The sequence below is a fragment of the Melospiza melodia genome, chromosome 10 (assembly GCF_035770615.1).
Source record: "Melospiza melodia melodia isolate bMelMel2 chromosome 10, bMelMel2.pri, whole genome shotgun sequence".
Lineage (NCBI taxonomy): Eukaryota > Metazoa > Chordata > Aves > Passeriformes > Passerellidae > Melospiza > Melospiza melodia.
Genome location: NC_086203.1, coordinates 15,707,942 through 15,728,308, shown reverse-complemented (window position 1 = coordinate 15,728,308; position 20,367 = coordinate 15,707,942). Strand labels below are relative to the sequence as shown.

The window sequence follows — 20,367 nt, the reverse complement described above, 5'->3', positions numbered from 1 at the left end:
TCCCTTGTGAATTTCAGAAAAACTTTAAGTTGTGGTTGGCAAACCAAAGTTCAATTTCAAACACAGGACAATTATCAGAGGTGATGGGCTTCCCCATTAAAAGCAGCTTTGCAACATGAAGCCTCCAGTGCTCAAAATGTAGAATTTTGCCCATGTTAAATACACCATCAAAAAAACTCCGTGTAATTCTAGGCAATCATTCACAGTAAAAACAAGAGAACTCTTAAAAAAAACACTTACAAAAAGAAAATAAAATCTAGTTAAAATCTGACAGTAAAATCAACACGGGCAATTAACCACCTCGCATTATCCACAGACAAAAACAGTAAAAACCCACTGAAACTGCACAAATTTACATAAGAAAAATCTAAACCCAACTCTGCTCTGCTCCCCACAATCTTTTCACTGATACCTTTGGAGTTATCCAGGAGCACAGGTTTTGTCCAAAGGAGCAGAACCACATTCGAAATGTCTGGAAGGGGAGGGGAGGCGCGTCCATCCCGCCCTGCTCCGACACCGCGGGGCCCTGAGCTGCTGGAGGAAGGGCTGCTGCCCCGGGAGCTGCAGCTATAGGTGGGTGGGCACTGTCCTCAAAGCTTCTTCTCTCGACCTATTCACACCTACATTCTGCAAATTTAAAGACAAAAATAAAGTATTAAAGCAAAGGTCTGACAGAACCCACCCACGGTTTTGCTCAGCACGCAGCTGTTCCAGGACACAAAGGTGAGCAAGTTGTAATGCTGGATCCCTCAAAATGCTCTGCAAAACACAAGGAAAGGCCCCAGCCCCTGTCAGAATCAGGATGGACCTCATCCCAGTGTCAGGAGCTTTAGAGCCCTCAGACACCCAAAAGTAGGAGCTCTGCTGCCAGTGAAATGCATCCCTTAGATTTGTACCACACCAGGCCTGGCAGGACAACTGGTGCCTGTACACCACATGCAGGTCTCACTGTAACAGCTTTTAAAACCTTTTTTTCCTTTAATCACTGTTTTAACCACATTTTTCTAACCCTCTTTCTCTCCCACTCTTCATGCATGTAGTGTAAGGAAAAACAGAACCCTGCAAAGGCCATAAACCACACAGGAATCAATAAAATCTTGAGGGAGGGAAGCCTTCCTCTCCTTGTTTCAAGCACACTCCAGGAAATAATTCCTTAACACCAACAGCAATAAAGCCAATCCTGATCCTATCAGCGAGCAGCCAAACCACTGGAAGAACTCTGAATAACTCCCTGAAGAGCTGCTAACATCAAGTGTTCCCTGAAGAGCTGGTAACATAAAGTTTAAATGCACTTTGGGATACACGTGGCATGTGGCAGATGTCACATTGACATCAGGGAATGCTCCAGTGGTTTTATTACCACATTTATTAGAGTTTACATTCAAAACAAGTCTCTCCAGTCAAGCTCTGGGGAAAGCAGAGCCCCACGAGCACACAGTGAGGGGCCCTCTCAGCACATGCAGACACACAACTCCATCAGTCAAAACTCATCCACTCAAAAAGCAATTCAATCCCCTCCCCAACCCCAGTTTCTAGATTTTTTCAGCCATTTCTTATGAAAGCAGGCTATAAACAAGCAGCACCAGATTCTCTTTGGAGGTTGAATTCTGCCAGCATTGCTCTGCCCTTACCAGTTCTGCTACATCCACATCAGCCCTTTCCTCTGTCATCAGCCTTCAAGCCCTTAGGTAAATCCCCATTTTCTGCCATGAATACCACACCAAGGCTTCTGGGAACACACACACAGCAAATGCTGCTGGACAGAATTGTCCAAGTACTGGAAATCTCTGCACCCACCAGCACACAGCCTGAGCCACCCTCACATCTCTTTGAAGGAAAGCAAAGCAATAACCCTATTTCAAAAAGAAGCTTCTACAAGAAGCATTTCTGCAGCAAGGGGAAAGCATCAGAAAGCATCATTATCTGCTAAGAACACGAGGAGTTAGCAAAACAAGTCATACTCTGCATGGTTATAGGGGAAAAAAAACCCAACAAACCAACAGAACGTGCTGGAATTTGGTGTGTTTGTTTTTCTTAGCAACTGATGCAATGTACCCAGAATTTCCCTGGGACTGCACAGAGGTCTCCACAGGCACTCCCAGAATACTGGCTGAAATCTTTTAAGCTGAACATGTGATGTTGATTCAAAGAAAATTAAATGGAGCATGAAATGCAGCATCAAAATGCAGGAATCCAGAGGTACTGGAAATTAGTCCTCAAGCAGCAAGAGCTACACAGCTCAAACATGAAGCTGAAAGGAAATGAGGTGATTAAGGCAAGGCAGAAGATGCAGCTTATTTCAGTGAATGAGAGGTATTGGATAAAAGCAGCATTCTAATAACTAAGACAGACCCAAAGGGAATATTGATAAGCAGGCAAGAAAGCTGAAAGCAAAAAAAGCTTGAATTTGAGTAAACAAACAGGCTGTGGAAGCAAAGTGTGCTGAACTGTCACACTGAAGGAAGAGAACTGGGATAAACCCTCACAAACACCCCCAAGGGCTTATTAAACAAACAACAGCCAGCAGTGAGAGCAGATGAGCAGGGGCTTAGAAAGGGACCAAAATCCTCATTAACTGTAAGTGGATTCCTACTCGCAGGAATCCCATTAGATGAGATGATGCCAACTGGGATTGTACCCACACTCAGAACAGCCATGGCCCATGCAACAAGGACAGTGCTGCTGCTTAGAAAGGGGACAGAGGTTTCAGCCTTACTTTTGGGACCAGAAGGAGTTCCTGCAACTGCCTGGACCAAAGCACACCTGGACAAATGACTGTGCTGGGAACAGCCCCACACCAGCAGCAACACGGTCTGGAGAGCCCAGGAAACACAGGAGGAGGAATAAAAACCACACACCTGTCCTGTATGGCTGGGTAGAAACAGTATTTTTCTACCTACACCTGGGTAGAAAAATACTGTTTCTCCCCAGCCATACCTCCTGCTCTCTGGCCAGCCCCAGCAGGAGCTGGCTGCTTCCAGGGCCTGCCCCTGAGGGAGGAGCAGCCTGACCCTGCCTTGCACAGAGTCCATTTTACCCTTTGAAAGACTCAGAGTACACAGATCAACTCAAATACCCTCTGTACCACTGCTGCTGTGCTCACTATGCCCTGGCCTTTGGACATTCCTGTCCTACAGGACAGAGCCTCCCTCCCCAGCAAAGTGCTGTGGGTCTCCAGCAGGACAGGCCCTGCTCTCAGTGTTGCTTTGACTCAGCTACAATGTGACCCTGACAGCAGAACAGGAAGATCCTGCAGAAAGGTTCCTGCAGGCAAAAGGAGGAACCTTGGAGACAAGAGCCAGCACAGGCCTAAACACAGAAATAAAGAGCACAATGCAAACATCCAGCACTGTCAGCTTCCCCTCAGCAGGCTGTGCCACGACCCACTGCTGAAACCTCCCATCAGCATCAGGCCCTCCTTCACTGACAAAGCCAGGGCTGCTAAACCATCCTGCTGTAAGAGGAGACCCCTTAGAGCATTCTGCTTTTAAATATCCACTTCACTCTGTCCCCACACCAGCACAGTGAGTGCTCTGCTCAGCAGACACAGCCCCAGGAAATGTGGCTGGCAGCAGCTGGCAGGAATGGAAGGTCCTGGGTGCTCCTGCTGCTTCCCTTCCCTCTGCCACCTCCACCAGCCACAGACCAGGCAAACTTTGCTTTCCTTGCTGGCCAAGCTCCTGCTCCTGTCATGCTTCCCCTCAATTTTTTCTGACAGCCCAAGCCATTCTTTTTCAAGCAGCAAAACTCAGTTTTTCCACATCAGATGCCTGCACAGATTTTGGCTCCATAAGAAATGCAATGCATTTAATTTCATTTGGATGGTGTTTCCTTAGCTGTGGCCTGTGGAGGTGACAGCACTCCAAGCTGTGCTCCTGAGGAGCTGGCTACGGCCAGCACCCCTGTGATCCTTCAGGAATGTCACCTCAGCTGGCAGGTAAGAGCAACCAGGCCCATGGTTGTGTGAATGGGGGTTCAGCAGGCTCAGCCAGTCCTCTGGGCCCTTTCACAGCAAAGCTCATGCCCAGACACTGGAGCAATTAAACATGGAAAAGTGACCAACCATTCCTACAACACAGTCATGACAGCAACAGGAAAATGATCCAGGTTCTCCCAGTTTCAGCCCAGGGACAGTGGTTTAACCAAACACCAAGCACCACAGCAGGAGGCTCTCTGGTTATGGCAAACATTCCCAATTGTACAAACTTCTGAAGACTCCAGTATCATTTTAGAAGTGCAGATCTGTAACCTTTTTTTCCCCAAAATCCTGGTTTGGGAAAAACATACCACTTGAGAAACCTAACAGCTACAAACTTTCCACAACCTACAGTCCTGCTTACTTTCACTGCTTAAATACTCCCTCAGAAAACAGTTCTGAGGCTCAGTGTTTTTCTGCCTTACCCTGCCTGCTCCATGGCACAAGAACATCCCACAGCCTTGTGGTGCCCAGGGAACACCATGGCAAAGGCACCAGGGCACCACATCTCCCACAGCCTGCAGTCTCCTCCCTCCTGCAAGAGGCTTTCCTATCATATAGTTTGGGATTCATGGCCTGCTGGTTTGAGATTTGTGTCTGCTGTAGCCACTACCCAGCTACAAAAGGCTCTAGCTAACTCTGCTTCTAACTCTGTTCTGGTCAGCACTGCATATTGGAGCCCTCATAAAATCTGGGTACACAGCAGCTCCATCACCCACATCCACACAAAGCAGGGAAAGAGGGAATTTAAAATTCCTTCTCTATGCAAACACTAGAGCCTGGTTAAGGCAGAACTGCTGTTAACAAAAGTTGTATATTAAAAACATTTCTACACATTCCTGTTCTTTGAATAACTGTCCTGGAACTAAGTGAAAAGTTGCTACCCTGCTCTTACAGCACATCTTTAATTAGCATAAGTAGAGCCCTAGTGCTGTGGATCAGTGGGATTAGGGATTTACAGTAATTATGGGTTGTTATTTTACACTGCACGGCAGTCCAATCACTCCCAAGGGCCCTGAAACAGATAATACTGGTGCTCTGCTGGGCAAAACAAATTCTGACCTTCTTATCTCACACAGGATGTTGTGTTTCATGGCTTTCATAAATACACTGCAGCTAACACTAAATGATTGCTGGCTATTACAATAAAGCTTAATGCTGCAGGATATTTAAATGACAGCAATTACAAAACCAGCATTCCAGTGAGGGCTGATCAAGGTCTGATAACTCATCCACAATAAATTAGCCAGTGCAACAGTTTTATTGTGATTTGATTAATTTTTTCAAGTCATGTGCTGTACAGACATTTGGTTTGAGTTATGAGTTTGATTTGGGTGTGGCTATTATTTTTTTTTTATTATTTCAAAGTGATTGGAATGATTAGCTTTTCAATTTATTTTGAAGTAGCAGGATGAAAACAGCACCCAAGTTTGATAGTTGGTCGGGACACAGGATTCAGTGATGAGCAGGGACTGTTACAAGAGCGTCCTCGGTAGGTCTGGAAATGTCTACATTCTGTATAATAATAAAAATACAGAGAATATTTATCATGTAGCAGTAAGACCAACAAAAACCACCAATCAGGTCCCTTCACAAGTACACAGCTGGGTTGATTGAGAAGCAGAGATGGTTTCAGCCCCCCACACCCCAAGAACGCAGCAGACTGAGAGTTGGTCGCTGTCCCAGAATGAGACAACACAAAAGGTATTTACAGTAAAAAAAAAAAAAAATAAAAGCTTTTGAAATTTTCACAGTCTTCTGAGGGACAATTAAATACAGCTCCCTTGCTGGCAGCACTACCCAAAGCTCAGGTCAGTCACATTTAGGAGGAGGTCTTTTACAGGCCCAAGCAGGAATCCACCTTAGCACATGCTTCAGCACATGCACATCTTGCTGAGAAACCTTCAGTGTTTCACTGAATCTGCCACATGCTTCTGTGCCAAGAGGAAGCTTTTAACATGTGCTTGTGTTATAGACAATGTAACACCTCTAACAAAATAAAATATATGTTCTCAGACACCTTAACCATTCAAGGCTGATCACACCAACTAGATCTCACCTCCTTTTGCAGAGGTTGCAGAGAAACAATTACATTTAGTGCAGCACTCAATTATTTAAAACCAAATGAAACCAAGAGCCCAGGGCAGCCAAAGAGGAATCACATCTGCTCTGGCACCACCTCCTGCAAGTCCCAAAGCCTGTGTAATTGGTACTCCCCCTCCTCCCAAGAGAGCAGACCATGATAAACTGCTCTGACGCTCCTTACAAGACCCATTTTAGGCCAAATCACTGCCAATTCCTCACACTTCCCACTGATGGGTTTCATTAGTCCTGCTTGTTCCACACTGTGGTCAGCCAGCTCACCTTGCACTAACACCTCCTTCCCCCAGGTCCTCTCAACAAAATAAAACAGGAGGTCTGGTGTGAGTAATGCCCTCTCTGTCATTCACTGACTAAGCCAGATGTGCAAAGCAGACATTTCACCCCAGCACTTGCTGGGTCCCTTTTTTGGGCCAGAAAACAACAGCTAAAGCAACTCTCCTGAATTATTTTCTGTAAAAGACTATAGACTCCTTCATTGGGAAAGGTCAGAACTTCAGCCAGCACAATGCTGACAAACACAAGGCTTCAGTCTGCTCCAGACAAGTCCCCACGGTACTCTGAGCTTCACACATGCCACAAACAAACAGCCCAGAGCTCTGCCTGCATTTCTGCCACGTGAAAATGGATGTTTTCAGCTGAGCCAAAAGGAGGGCACTGTTCTGGAGCACAGACTACAAGTGACTGGTGGGTCACAGAACAGACACTGGGCAATTCTCAATCCAATTGCTTCATTGTTTAACAATGCTGTTATGTGACACTGTATTTAATTAAATGCTCTGACTTCAATAGACTACTTGAAAACTTAATTTTACAGAAGTAATTAATGTTTTCATAGGTGATTTAAATGAAAGCTTTTGAAATTTTCACAGTCCTCTGAGCAGCAATTAAATGCAGACACAATCCCCTTAAGTCCTTCATTCAGACTCACTACCTGAACAGTGTTACACCATCCAAATTCACCAGGCTGGGTTTCCTTTGGGGCAGAGGAAGAAGAGAATTTGAGGGTTTTTTTAGGAAAATGCCACTACTCCTTTTTTTTCTTCTTATAAACTTTATTCACTCAATTCATTTGTGCTCAAATCAGTCTTGTGCCTTTGAGCCCACTGCAATGGAAGTGTCTTCCTCATCCTCTAGGTGCACCTGAGCAGAGCCACCCCACAGCATGGCCACATCACTTGCTAGTCATGTGGAGAGCCACCTGGTGATTCAGGCACAGCTTTCCCCATTGAGATAAACCCCTTCAGTTTATCAGAATGCCTTTCAGACTGGCATTTTCAGCAACATTTTAGCAAGCTGTAAATTCAGCACTGATATTTTGATCATCCAAACTAAAAATGTTCATTTACATTATTAAACACAAATAACCTACTGCTCTAAGACACCCTCATGGATTTTCACTAAGCTTCTCCAGCTTTAGGTACTGTGAAATCACAGACTGGATTTCCTAAACATGATAAATCAAACTAAGATACAAAATGGCAAAGCAGAATGACAAAGCAGGAAAAGGAGGAGGAAGGAAATAATGCAATGCAGTTGTCGAAGAGAAAACATCCAAGTCAGGGTTTTCAGAACTTGGAATACCCAGGTCATTAAAACAAAACTTATCTGCAGAAGAACTCTGGCATGAATTCTGCACAGAAGTGAACCCTCGGTTACAAAAGGCACTTTATGTCATGTGCCTTGTTGAATACACAGATAAAACCTCATTTCTCACTATATTCCTCTTCACCATCAGCTGCTGCTCTGAAAGCCACCAAACACAGCCCTTTTCTCTCATGTTATCAAACTGACTTCCAATCCACCAGTGGCACTGCTCCTGACCTCAGCACAGAATGAGTGCCATGCCTGGTGGCATGAGCCTGAGGATCTGCAAGGGAACAGAGAGCTTTACCCAGGACACATTTCACACAACTTTGATGCTAAAGCAAAGGAAGAGCTGGGCAGAAGCAGCAGAAGGAACCTGAGCTGAGGTGGGCACTGAGGAGCACACAGAGCCTGAGGCAGGCAGGGCACAGAGCTGCCGGGGGCTGACAGCTTCTCTGCACTTACATTTCACAAACACGCTCAATTTCCTTCCCCCGGCTGTCCTGCTGTTTCCTGAGAGCTAGTCTTCCTCTCCAGCTTTGGCTTAAAACACAGGTGACATCATCAATTCCTCTTTTACACACAGCAGTGATGAAAAAGCTGATGACTTCTCTCCCCAGACCAGGCGTGGCACTCATACCACCACTGTGGCTACACCTACTTCTGCTGAGTGACAAAGCCTGGCAGAACTTTACACAGTTTTTAGCCTGACACCACATCTTCAAATTCTCATTTCTCAAACATAAACTATTCCAGCTAGAACTCACACTATTACAGAACTTAGTTTTATTCAGTCCATAAAAAATTTGCTCCCGCCTCACAGTAAAACAGTAGCAAAGCTTCAGATGTAAAATAAAATAAAACTCAGCTGAGTTATCAAATCAGTTCTAGCCACGAGGACAATGGGAATCAGCTCAGACCATACATTACATCAAGTTCTCCAATTTGAAAAATATTCTTACCTCAGGTTTATCTCTGTGCGTGTTTACAGCTTCGACATTCAGAAATATAGATTCTACTTTACATCCTGTTGACAGAAAACACATTTTTAGACACATCTGCTTTGAAAGTGAAGTTATAACAAAGATGCAATCTAATTTTGAGATGGTGAAAGTCACCCACTTTCCCCTTTTGATTTACATCAGAATTTCCTGAATTCTGAAGAGCTAAAGCTACAGAAATTAATCCGTTCCCCATGGATTAATATTATTGTCCATCTGATAATCAATCTCCTCAGCTCAGCTTTATCATTATTTTCTTTGGAAAAAAAAAATCTTTTTTTTTAACATCATGAACATTCAGTAAGGAAGTTTTTATTTGTAACTTTTTGTGTTTTAAACATCCAGGACTTCTGTACTACTAAGAAGATAAATGCTGCTCTCATTTTTTAAACATAAAAACAACTACAAGAAGGCACAGTGTGTTGTCAACAACCCCCTTTCCTCTATATGTGCAAAATTATTTTAACCCCAAGCTAAACAGAACTTCAAAGCTGACTCCTGAAAAGGAACTTCTGCTTAACATTCAAAAACTCAAAACCTCCATGAGGCAAGAAAAATTAAAACAGTGAGAAGAAAGAACTATTTCCCAGGTAGTATAAACTGATCCACTTAGAGAATGATATAATTACTCCATACACCATGGCTACAGCACTTGAAGGCATCTCTGATTGCCAAACCCTGGCTCATCTCACACAAACATGACTTTTATAAGCTACCACTACTCTACAGAACATCATGAACAGTCACTTCCTCTGACACACCAGAGTCCATCCTCTATCACAAGCAGGTTTCCAGATTTTTCTCCTCATTTATTCCCTAAAGTCGTAACACACTCCATGGAGTCGCTACATGACAGAAAAAGGGGATTTCCTTAGAAATCCACTCCACTTTAAAAAAAAAAAAAAAGAAATTAGTAAGGCCAGTATTTGCCTTCCCTTTGGGAAGCCTGACCTTTTAAAGCCCATTTGTCAGGGAGACTGTGAGCAAACACTGTGGGAACTCAGAGAAACAGTGAGCCATAAAACAGATTTTAAGGAGGAAAAGCACATCATCTCCCACTGGAGCAGAATCCTTACTCATCCTTCTGACCACAGATCCACTGTGAGCCCTGAGACCAAACCAGACCAAGCTTTGAGCCCTGCTGCTGCCCATTCCCCAGGGCTGTTACACAGCAGACACTTCAGATATCTCTCAGTCCTTGCACAAGCTGAGTTTAAGATCCAAAGAGAGCCTCATGTGTTGAGCTTTACACATAAACCAAAGGGACAGCCTTGCTCCACAGCAATTACCACATGCATTCTCCAGCTCATTTTTAATTACTGACGAGCAAGTTCCTACCTACACAAGCTGCAGTTTCCTTTCCATAGACCACCACTGCCCTGGACTGCTGGGTAAAGGTCTCATCCACCCTGATCCAGCTGTCAGGCTGTACCAGATGTTCCTCCACTGCAGGTCATTCTCTTAAGGTGGCAATGATGCTCCTCTCCACCACCAGGAAGAGCAAAGCCCCAGGGGAAGCATTTCCCCAGAGCAGGCTCAGCTGGGAGGTACCAAACACACCAGGTCTGATCCTGCATCCTGCCTGCTTGGAGCCAAGTGCCATCAATCAGTACTGCAGAAATAATCTACACAGTCTTTGTGTTTTCAGATGGCTGAACTCCAAAAAGCAGGTTGGCTGAAATGTGCTCATCACACATACATGTCAAACCCCTTAAAAAAGGGACAATGGCATTTCTTTCCCTCCAGTCAGAAGGGCAAGGACAGTGTCTGTACCCCTTTGTTTCCTTCCTCTCTTAGTGTGTGAGCAAACACTCAAACATCCACACCCTCTTAAAATTTATGAGCAGTCACCCAACTTCCCTCCTCCTGCAAAGAAAGAAAAGCAGCAACAACCAAAAAAAAAAATCCACCAGAGAAGCCCCAAAAAACCCAAGAGAACCCCAAAACAGAGCCTTGCTGTGGAAAACAGGCAGACTCTAGCAGGTCAGAAAAATCCAGTTTTAAAAAGACCAAGTTTTAACTGCAGTGAATCTCTATTTTCAAAACCCCAGCTTGTCATGCAAGGCTGGGAACACCAGATGTCACCACAGCACAGGCTGTCCTTCCTGTAAGACGAAACTGCAAGCAAATGACAAAAATCTCTTCACGCAGATTTTCCAGTGCAGCAGCTACTTTGTTTCGTAATATTCTTTGTTTCAACTTCATTTGAAACTTAACAAAACACAAAGTACTGATCTGGACCGCTATTTTTCAGAGCTGATAATCAAAGACAGGCTCCAATTAATGACTGAACCAGCATTTTGGGCAATATATTTTTCCTAATAGGCAGAGAATTATCTGCATAGCTTGAGATATCTTCTGAAGTGGGATATCAGCAGATATGACCCAGCCATAACTGAACAAAAATGAGCAGAAGGCACACACTAAGCTGAGGTGGGAACACACACAAAACTCCATCAGCAATCAGCCTGTGCCACCCAGCAGGGCACACAGCAACCCTTATCCCATACTGCATTTGGCAAGATGAAAAACCTACACAAATGGAAATTTGCCTGTCTTCTGCAAAGCAATACCCTCCAGTACATCAATAAAAACTCAGATCTTGCTGTAGCAGATGTGTAAATGCATGGGTTTGCCAGAAGAATTAGTGAAATAGAGTATGAACTGGGCACAAACTGTCCCCTCCAGCAGTGACAGCCACTGGTGGTTTCAGGCCTTCAGCAACACGTGTTTCCTGGCACAAGGCAAAGCAAGGGTAATCCAGAGGATTCATTTATTCCAGTAAAGTTCTACACGCATACATGCAATGTCAAACTTGACTATTTTAAAGCAACATAAAGTGTGTTTTAAACACTCCACCACCTTTTCTGATGAGTATAGCCAGACTTATATAATAAATTTACATAATTGCACTTACCATAAGCTACTGGGGTTAGCTTTAGGACGGTATGCAGTGGGCACTTCAGGTAGGGCAGTTGTTCTGAGAAATCAAACCACAAATTACACATGAAATACAGGTTACAACTGGCTCTTCTGTTATGTTTCAGGTCAGCTACTTGAATGACTTTTTACCTAACAGCATATCTCTTTTCCTAGCATGCAACAGAGATGCTAATCAGAGCAAAAAACAACTATCACAGTATTCCAGGTCAGGAGCAGCTCAACAACATCAACCACCAAGTTTCATGTGGGGGTCAAATACCAAAAAATACACTTGGGTACTTGCCTAGCAAAACCAGCCTGTGATGATACAGCAAACTGTTAGAATTTACTGTGTGGAACCTTAAGCAGTAAATTTTTTAAAAAACAGTCTGTTTGTAATGTATCAAGGAAGACTTACCTGCGGGCTTGTCAAGGAAATATGCGAGCAGACAGCGCATGACAGCCTGGTGACAAATGACAAGCACATTCTCCTGCCTTTCCAGTTCCATAATTACTGGCTCCAGCCTCTGAACTAGATCTTCATAGGACTGGGTGGGGAGGAGAAACACAGAGCACATTAAAAAGGGAAAACTCTTTGAACAGTGTATATATATACAGAGGAGATCTTTCATATCAATCATCTTCTAAATGTTATTTAATGCACAGAAATACTGCAGCAATAATTTTCATTAAACTAAGAACACAGTTCAGACCCAAGCACTCACATAACACATTTTATTATACACATAACAAAACAAATCTCCCTCACAGAAAAGCTTTATTAAATTAGCCACTTTGATCAAGAATTTCCACTAAATCCCTAGGATTTAATTCACATCTGCAAATACAAGTCTTGCATGTTATTTTCCATAGCTCATCTTCAAAAGCATCTGAAGCTCAGCCAACAATCAGCACGCAAAGAGTTCACAAAGCTTGACTTGTTCAGGCTGCCCTTTCCAAACAAGCTGTGGGCATGTTGGACTGGCCTGGTGACAGCAGCCACCATGCCACCAAGAGCCAGCACAAGGACTTGCTGGTGACCTGTCCTGCCTCACCATGCACAGGGAATTGCTGCTGCAGGGGAACAGCAGAGCTCCTGCATGGGCACAACTGAACTGAATTTCACATGCATGGTAAAGACTCTGCTTCCAACGCAGTCTTCCAAAACAAAGTGCCAGGTACTTCCAAAATGTGTCATATACCACAGGTGGAGAGCTCAGCACACGACCCAGCAGGGCAGGAAACCTTCTTTCTGGTCCCCATGCAGGACCAAGTGGCACTGCTGACTGAGCCCTGGCCAACAGAAAGCTCCCCGAGAGCTGTGCAAACCCCTCTCACTGCTCCCAGACACAAAACTGCCTCGGATAAACGAGACCAACTCATCCCCACAAGGCACAGGGGGAGTTTGACATGCCAGTCACCATCCCCAGGACTGCACTGGTTTCAAAAACAAACACTCCTTGTTCAAATGCATGAGGAGCACTCTGCAGCTTAATGACTGCCTCATTAGCAGGACGGGGTCACACTGCCAGGGACACAGCTCTTGTCACAGTGACTGCTCTTGAGGACGAAGGCACAGCTCTGCTTCCTCACAGCTCAAGCAGGAGCAGCTGGGCCAATCCCTCCTCCCAGCCCTCAGCCCCCAGCAATGGCCCTGTGACCATCTGGCCATCACTGCCCTGCACTAGGGCTACTTTAGAAAAGCCATCAGCAAGTTAATTTTCCCAGAGGCAAGGAGTTTAATAACGTGGCTGGAGATTTCCCCAGCATTTCAGCCAGAGCTGCCTGCAAAACAGCCACCACCAAGAGCAGGGAGGAACAGAAACAGGGCATCTTAGCAGCATGTTTATATATGCAACAGTTAAAGCCCTGCAATAATTCCTCCTGCTTTACCACTGTAGGACCAGCACAGGTACAATGCCCACAAGATCAAAGCTCTCCATTGTTTTTCTAAATTTATGGGTTTATTTTTCCAGCCCTGAATCAACATAAGTGGTCTGGGCTCAATCCTTGCAAGATCCTATGTGCTTTTCCACGGAGAAAGGAACAACCTTTTCATTAATTTAAAAATTTGGTTTTCCTTCCTACAGCATGCATATATGCAAGAAGACAAGGAACCCTTTCAACTTGTGAGATTAAAATGCTAAAAACAGCATACCTCTCCTTTAGGGTATCTGTATCTGTATTTGTCTTGGTCTCTCAGTGCAAATTCAAGAGGATAATTTTCCTGTATTTCTTCATATGTCATTTCTTCACATACTCCCTGTCAGTAATGAAAATGATTAAAAAACGTGTATTCCCAGTAATGCAAAAAGTAGATATCACTCTTAAATAAAACCATATACAAATAACCTTTAGCAGTTATAATTTGCTACTCTGACACTCAGAATTGTCACACAAGATAAACAGGGCACTCAGCTTGACTCAGAGGTGGTTAGGAGGAATCATTAAATCCCTGTACAGGTGAAGTTACATCCATGGACAAAGCAAGGCCATGTTTTATCTATTGCACCTCCTTTTATATCTTACAGCTGCAGCTGGAAACTGCCAGCTAGCAAATCCCTCCACCACAAGCTTCTTTCCAAGCCCAATTAATGAAAACTTTATAACATCATGGCTTCTACAGAGGAATGTTTTACTGGGAAACACAAGAGAAGAACAAATTAAAAATGGCAAAATTTAATGAAATGTTTAGCCTTGTTTACAGGTAATGACAATTACTTCCAGCCTCTTGAAGCAGCTTCAATGACTTTCTATCCCATGAAAGACATATTATTAAAAAACTAAGTACCTTTTTTCACCCTTAACTATCAAAGCAACTTATTAAGCATTTAAAAGAGAAGAACTTACTGCATCTATCTCATTCAAAACCTTCCACTGCTCATAAGGCACTCCCAAGGCTTCAGCAGTCTGAATTGTCCTTTTCATCTGGCTGGTCCAAACTTTCAGATCTTTGATATTTTGTTCATTAATAAACTGTGACAAGCTTTTGGCAAACTGGAAGAAAAACCAAGAGACACTGGATGAGGGCTCAGAGCCAACACAGGGCGTTCAGTTTAGAAAACAAGGGTTCCAGCCTCTGTAAGCTCACTGTAGCTTTTCCAAAAGACTGTCAAAGGTTTTGCTAAGAAATACAACCTACTCCATTATCCAAGAGGGACAGGAGAAAGAAAAGAAGTACAAGGAAAATACAAATTTTTAGCAGTTCTTAGCTTTCCTTCCACTAATTTTCCTTTCAGCTTTAAGTTGTGTACACTTTCCCAATTACCCAACTAGTCAGGATTTCACAACAATATAGTTAAAAAAGAAAGCCCTCTTGCCAACTGCTTTGTGGTGGGGTATAAAAAGGAATTTTAGCCAACAGAGAGACACACAGATAAGAGTACAAACCACAACACACAAAGTGCCTGTCCCGTTTCCACTACCCAAACATGCAACTAAAAAAGTCCTTTAAACTCATTAGGAGGAAAAGGCTGCAGAGGAGGAAAGCTGCCAGTGCCCAGCACAAACACACACAGAGCTCACAGTTCCACCTGGCAGGAGGTACATACTTCCTTCCCCCTGACAGACAGCCCAGGATCTCCTCCTATCCTGCCCTTGAGGTTGAGCTCGCTCTCCCCGTGGCGGCAGAGGTAGATTGACCGAGGAGTCACGTGGATATTCATGAGGTAGTAGACAATCCGGCTCTGGATGTGATCCATCACTCTGTTCACCAGGTAACTCCTTCCAACATCCATGATTTTAATGTAAGAAAGATCCCTTTCGTGAGCAAGTTAAAAAAAAAAAAAAAAAAAAAGTAAGATTCCACATTGTTGCTATTAGCGCGTAGCACAATCTTTCCACCCTCTCTGTTGTTATGAAACAAAGGGGAAACAAGCCAAAGAAATGAAAAAATCCTCATTCAGCCACAGAATGTGCATTAGTCCTAAGAAATAACACAGTACTCCAAAGGTACAGGATGAACTCTGTTCCTTTCACATGGAGCTGCTCACATCGCTTTCTTTTCTGCCCCCTTTACTTGCACTTCATCCAAATCTAGATCCTTCTCTTGGAAAAATACAGCCCACACACTGAAAAGGAGATTCACTTAAGTTACCACAGCTAAATAAGATATACAGCTATTTTACAATACCATTTGGGGGTTTTTTTCCAGGTTACAAACACTTTCCATCACCAAGTGCTTGTCTGATTGCACCCAGGGGCCAAAAGGAATAGTCACTAATTACCCATCTCATTTAATCCCTCCAGAAAAGTAGGGCACCACAAGAGCCTGGGAGCAGTCTGAAGCAAGACATTTTCTCAACTGCTCTGTAAGCAACCCTTTGTTAACTGTACTGTAATCTACCCCACCACTACCTTCTCTCAGCATCAGACAGCTTATAATTTCAATTTTCACTGCTTATCCTTTATCACCTGAGCTATAATTCTAGAGCAGCCTCTCGTTCACACACAGGAAGATGTCTCATAAGCTGAAAATAACCACTATTGGTTTCTAGCTATGTGTTTGAGACACCACACTGCAATGAAACAAGAAAACTGATAATGAAACCAAGCAGAGGCAGTGAGAAACGGGCACCAGCACCTCACTCCTGCCCATGTTCCTTGGAGTTAATCATTGCCATTCCAGGCAGGCCCAGCCATTGGGTCCATCACAGGAATTACACGCATGAACTGAGCCAGCTCCACACTGCTCACGCTCAATTACATTAAAATGCAGCTCAGCCCTCCCTGCAGCTCTGGTGCAACAAACCAGCAACACCTGGGATGGTGCAGCTCCAAATCCTACTCTGAAATGCTGGGCTGTAGCAAGAAGGAAGGGGCTCCTCCTCACATGATTCATCCCTACCTTATTTTCAAGAGTTCCAAGTTAATAAAAACCAGAAGAATGCTTTGGCGTGAGGATAAATAATGTAGCTAAGACAGTTTCTCAGAGCCCTGCACCTGCAGGATAATTTTGCAAGCACAAAGAAATTAATTAAGAAGTCACATTTTTAAGACTGATGTGTTCATAATTAACCTTAACCATGCCAACCAATTAAGTTATGCTTACAAATCACTCATGTCTCCTCTAGGTACCAAAAAAAGCCAAGTACCAACCAACCACTGTAGAAATTCTGGAATAATTGCTAAATGCTGGTTCTATCCCAGAAGAATAAATACCATTCTCCAAGTGGGAAAATCAAAAAGAATATTGTCCCAGACTAGTCTCACTAGCCAATTTTCCTCAAAGAAGGCAGTTTCCATGCTACACCCCTTCAGTCAACACTTTAATTTGCCAAAGGAGAGAGAGAAATCAAGCCACTAAATTATGACTTGAAAGCCCTAATCCCCAGTACAGGATGCCCCAACCCTTAAAATAACATTTAAATAATATTGTGATCACCAGCAGTAATAACAGAGTTGTTTCATCACTTACTTGTCCAGAGTTTCATCTAAAGTCTCATATGAGTTCTTGTAGCACTCTATTCTTTTCATGAAGTCTTCTGTTGCTTCATCATTGCTACAATCCACATAGTCAGGACTGCCCAGCTTCACTTGCTGTTTAAAATAAAACCAGGAGAACAGTATTTAAGTTTCCTTCCCTTCTTCATGGATGTTTAAAGAAATAGGGAGTAGGGGAACACAACAAAAAGCTTTGTCAGCACCTTCATTAAAATACATGTAAAGCAAAAGAAATCCCTCTCTTCAGAGAATTAAACTTCTGAGCTAGTAACAGTCATGTGGACAGGGAAAAAATGAATTTTTTTCCATTAATCAGAGCTAAAGTGGGATTTTTGCTATTGGAAATTCTTATAATGTACTTCTAAAAATACTAAGCTACTTTAAGCCTCCCAATATCAAGCAAACTTAACTTTACTCACCACAATGTTTGCAGCAATGACCTCTGGATCAACACATACAGACTCCACAAAAAAGGTCTTCAGTCCAAATAGGAGGAAGAAGAACAGAAGAGAGGAAGAAGGAAGATGCATGAGAACACCTCTGGGTACTAACACACAAGCAGCATGTCACCCACTTCCATGCCAAGGCATTTTCCCTCCATTTACTCAGAAAGCTTCTCCAGACCTCTCATCAGAAATCCCTGGCTCCCATTCCATGACACATCATGCTCTCTGCTCTTTTCCCCAACAATGCTTGCAAGTGGAAAATTCTTGCAGTAGAAAAGATGTAGGATGGACGAGGAAGAAACAAATGCAGAGGATGCTGGTTCAGCCCCACAAACAGTAACTAACATTTCTGAATTAACATTTCAGAAGCCTCCCAGCTCATGGAGTAGCCTCACTTATAAAGAGGCTTGTGTTCTGCTGTGTCAAAGGCTTACAGAGATTAAGTTTAGAGGAAATGAAAGATGACTGGAGAACAGCTAAATGTAAAACCAGAAGGTAGAAAACCACTAAGTTCAACTAACACAGAACCCCTTCGTGTTCCTGCAGCAAAGATCTGAACTGCATGAAGAACCATACTTTAAAAGCTCTTTCTGACACTGCACTCATGGCCACAGGTCCAGGAAGACAAAATTGGAGCTGTAGCACAAAATACCTTAGCTCCAAACAGTACAAACACTTAAGATGAGAAAAATGAGGACTGAATGACTTCTAATCACAAACAATGCTTAGGAACACAGAACACATTATTGATTAAACATCCAAAAAGGACATGGCTTGTGCTAGTGCACTTAGAGTACAGATAAGGACAAAACTACCACTGGCTTACCTGGCCATGCAGTAGCTCAGAACTGCTTTGCTTTCACTCACCTTATACCCATTTTCTTCACCAAATTTATAAATAGTTTCTCTACGTTCTCGAGTTGTGTTTGTAGCATCAAAGACCTAGGAATAATTAAAGGGAGAGAGAAAAAGGAATGTGGAAAGCACTGTAATAGTAACAACAAAAATATTCATTCCAAGTCCCTCAGTCTGAAGGAAAGCAACGGAAACTTCCCCCTCCCTCAACCCCACTATCTCAACATGTTCAAGAAGAAAACAAAGACATTACTACTTTACACATGTTCTTTTTTTAAATACTAAAATTTAGTAATATTTTGAAAGCAGTTCTAGCAGAAGTCTTGGACTTGGAAAAGGAAATCAGAATTTAAGCCTAGCACATAGTACAGGAGAGAATTTTCCTCCTTTCCTCTTATCAGCATTAAATATTAATGCACAAGTTTTTAGTGAACTTATGCTACCAAAAAAAAAAAAGCTGCAGTTCAGTGGGCTGTTCAAAATGTAAGTGTAAAATTTGCAAGAGTTGTAAACCCTGCCCACGAATAACACCATCAATGCAGCCATTTTTCTAGGAACTCAGTTTATCTCTGAACACATCAATGTTTTACTTAAGTATGAAGTTTGCCAAAGCATAACATTTACCTCATGTATTCAGCAGAACTTACAGTTAATGGTTTTCCCCGTTTAGTTAATAAAAACCCCAGAGTTGTGTCAGTAGTCTTAAGACAAAAACTTTAAAAATTAGTCTCAGCACACAATGTCAGTAGTTGAGGAACTGGTGTTTTGCATCCCATTATTAAATACTCAGGTATGCACTAACTCATTGTAAGTTTCTCCTGCTCTTTTCAGACATTCTCATGCCAGTAATAAGTGCCAAGAGAATACTTTTTGTTCAGCAAGGCTTTACCTTCCACTTGGAAAACTAAACTATCAAATAGACATGCAAGTAAAATGACAGATGTGTTTAATGGCACATTGTGGAGCACTGTCCTATAGCAATGTGAAGAGAAGGTGGAGTTTTTCTTGGTGTTATCCTCCTCTCAGCTAACCCTCAAAAGGTAGTTGCTCAATATGGCATCATCACCCTCAAATTCAGCATTCACTTCACTGCAGCAACAAGGTAGACCTAACTACCAAAAGGCAGAAATCTGGTGTACTGGACAGCTGCTGTAACTACTCAGGCTGTGTATAATCAAGCAGACACACAGAGTTTGGTGCAGAGGCACCTCAAGAAGGTATCTCCAAGAAGAAACTTACAGCCACGTGCCCGTTCTCCTCGCTGAGGTACTGCCGGACGTCGTTCAGCGCGGCTAAGGCACACTGTCTGCACAGGGAGAGAACCACAGAACACAGGTAAGGGCATCTTGTTATGCACCTGGGAGAAAAGGGCCCTGCAAATGTTAAGACAATCTATCTCAAAAATACAGACCTCTCTGCAAACATAGGGAAAAGAGATCAGCTCAACAGAGATCAGCCAAGCTACACTAAGGAAATGTGGTCATGTCACCTTGCCCCTCTGTGTCACTGACACAGCCACTCATGTCCACAGAACACCTATCAGCTTTGCTTGAAGGATACCCTTCCACTGATCTAAAGTAACATCACTGAAACATCCCTGCAACTGCATGCTTTTCCCAATTACCTATTCATTCATAACTGCTTCTTAATTTGATTTGCAAAATATTAAACAAAATTAATCAACTCAAGGCCTTTATCTTGTGGCACCAGTTTGGAGAGGCAACTATTTTTCAGTTATCCACTTACTCTCTTTTGAGCTATTGTGTGAAAACTGCTTATGTAGAAAAAATTTGTTAATACAGAGAGCAAAACAAAGGTAGCATCAAGTATTAGTGACTGAGGTGAAATATCATCCCACTGCAGTCCCCAACCCAGTGTAATTAGTACTGGAGACAGCTGAGGGCACAAACACCAAAAATCCCCACCCTGACGTACTTTACACTTGTGTTAAATCTGGACAAGAACACATGAATATGCAACTTTCCTCTGTCCCCAGCATTAGCATTATCTTCAAAGTCCATTATGATTCCTAACACAT

The 20,367-nt window shown here is 43.1% G+C and overlaps 1 protein-coding gene across 5 annotated transcripts in view; it reads right to left on the bottom strand.

The window, feature by feature from the left end:
• Positions 1-362: 362 nt before the first annotated feature.
• LOC134422456 (6-phosphofructo-2-kinase/fructose-2,6-bisphosphatase 4) overlaps positions 363-20,367 on the bottom strand; it is a 49,742-nt gene continuing 29,737 nt past the window's right edge. For 2 of the 5 annotated variants that reach the window (XM_063164533.1, XM_063164529.1), the window contains exons 4-15: positions 19,569-19,635; positions 18,342-18,416; positions 17,448-17,504; positions 17,003-17,124; positions 15,138-15,345; positions 14,437-14,583; positions 13,745-13,849; positions 12,005-12,134; positions 11,582-11,644; positions 8,626-8,690; positions 8,129-8,206; positions 363-627 (exon numbers count right to left, since the gene is read on the bottom strand). In XM_063164533.1, coding sequence (XP_063020603.1) covers positions 8,144-8,206; positions 8,626-8,690; positions 11,582-11,644; positions 12,005-12,134; positions 13,745-13,849; positions 14,437-14,583; positions 15,138-15,345; positions 17,003-17,124; positions 17,448-17,504; positions 18,342-18,416; positions 19,569-19,635 — 1,102 coding nt within the window. In that variant the 3' untranslated portion in view covers positions 363-627; positions 8,129-8,143. Of the gene's footprint in view, positions 628-5,218; positions 5,492-8,128; positions 8,207-8,625; positions 8,691-11,581; positions 11,645-12,004; positions 12,135-13,744; positions 13,850-14,436; positions 14,584-15,137; positions 15,346-17,002; positions 17,125-17,447; positions 17,505-18,341; positions 18,417-19,568; positions 19,636-20,367 lie in introns of those variants that run through there. The other 3 variants (XM_063164530.1, XM_063164531.1, XM_063164532.1) reach the window with 3 other exon arrangements.